The sequence below is a fragment of the Montipora foliosa genome, chromosome 14 (assembly GCF_036669935.1).
Source record: "Montipora foliosa isolate CH-2021 chromosome 14, ASM3666993v2, whole genome shotgun sequence".
In the NCBI taxonomy this organism is placed as follows: domain Eukaryota; kingdom Metazoa; phylum Cnidaria; class Anthozoa; order Scleractinia; family Acroporidae; genus Montipora; species Montipora foliosa.
Window position 1 is genome coordinate 486,105 of NC_090882.1, and position 534 is coordinate 486,638.

Genomic DNA, 534 nt, shown 5'->3' on the forward strand with positions numbered 1-534 from the left:
ATGTGCAGAAACTGTGGGCAATTTCAAGAAACAGTTGACCACCTTTTCTCTGGATGCCTTGAACTTGCCAAGACAGAGTACATACAAAGACAAAATAAAGCTGCAGCATATCTCCACTGGACAATCTGCAAACACTATAACATCAAAGTACAAGATAAACACTACGAACATGAACCAGTTAATGCGACAGAAAACCAAACAGTGACTATACTCTGGAACATGCCAATCCAAACTGACAAAGAGATAAAAACAAGCAGACCAGACATAGTGGTGAAAGACAAGAAAGAAAGAACCTGCCTGCTTATGGATATGTTTATTCTCACAGAAAGGAACACCTCCTTGAAAACAATTGAAAAACTCACAAAGTACAAAGATCTTGAAATTGAAATCGAGAAAACGTGGGGAATGAAAACAATAACTGTCCCAGTGATCATTGGAGCTTTTGAGCTTATCAATAAGGGGAACCGAAAACTACATCGGCAAGATCCCAGGCAATATCAGAATAACAGAGCTACAGAAGACCGTCCTCCTTGA

The 534-nt window shown here is 39.5% G+C and overlaps 1 protein-coding gene across 1 annotated transcript; it reads left to right on the plus strand.

Moving 5' to 3' along the window:
• On the plus strand, positions 1–534 carry LOC137985470 (uncharacterized). The gene has a single exon (XM_068833091.1). The coding sequence runs from the start codon at positions 1–3 to the stop codon at positions 532–534; it is 534 nt and encodes a 177-aa protein (XP_068689192.1).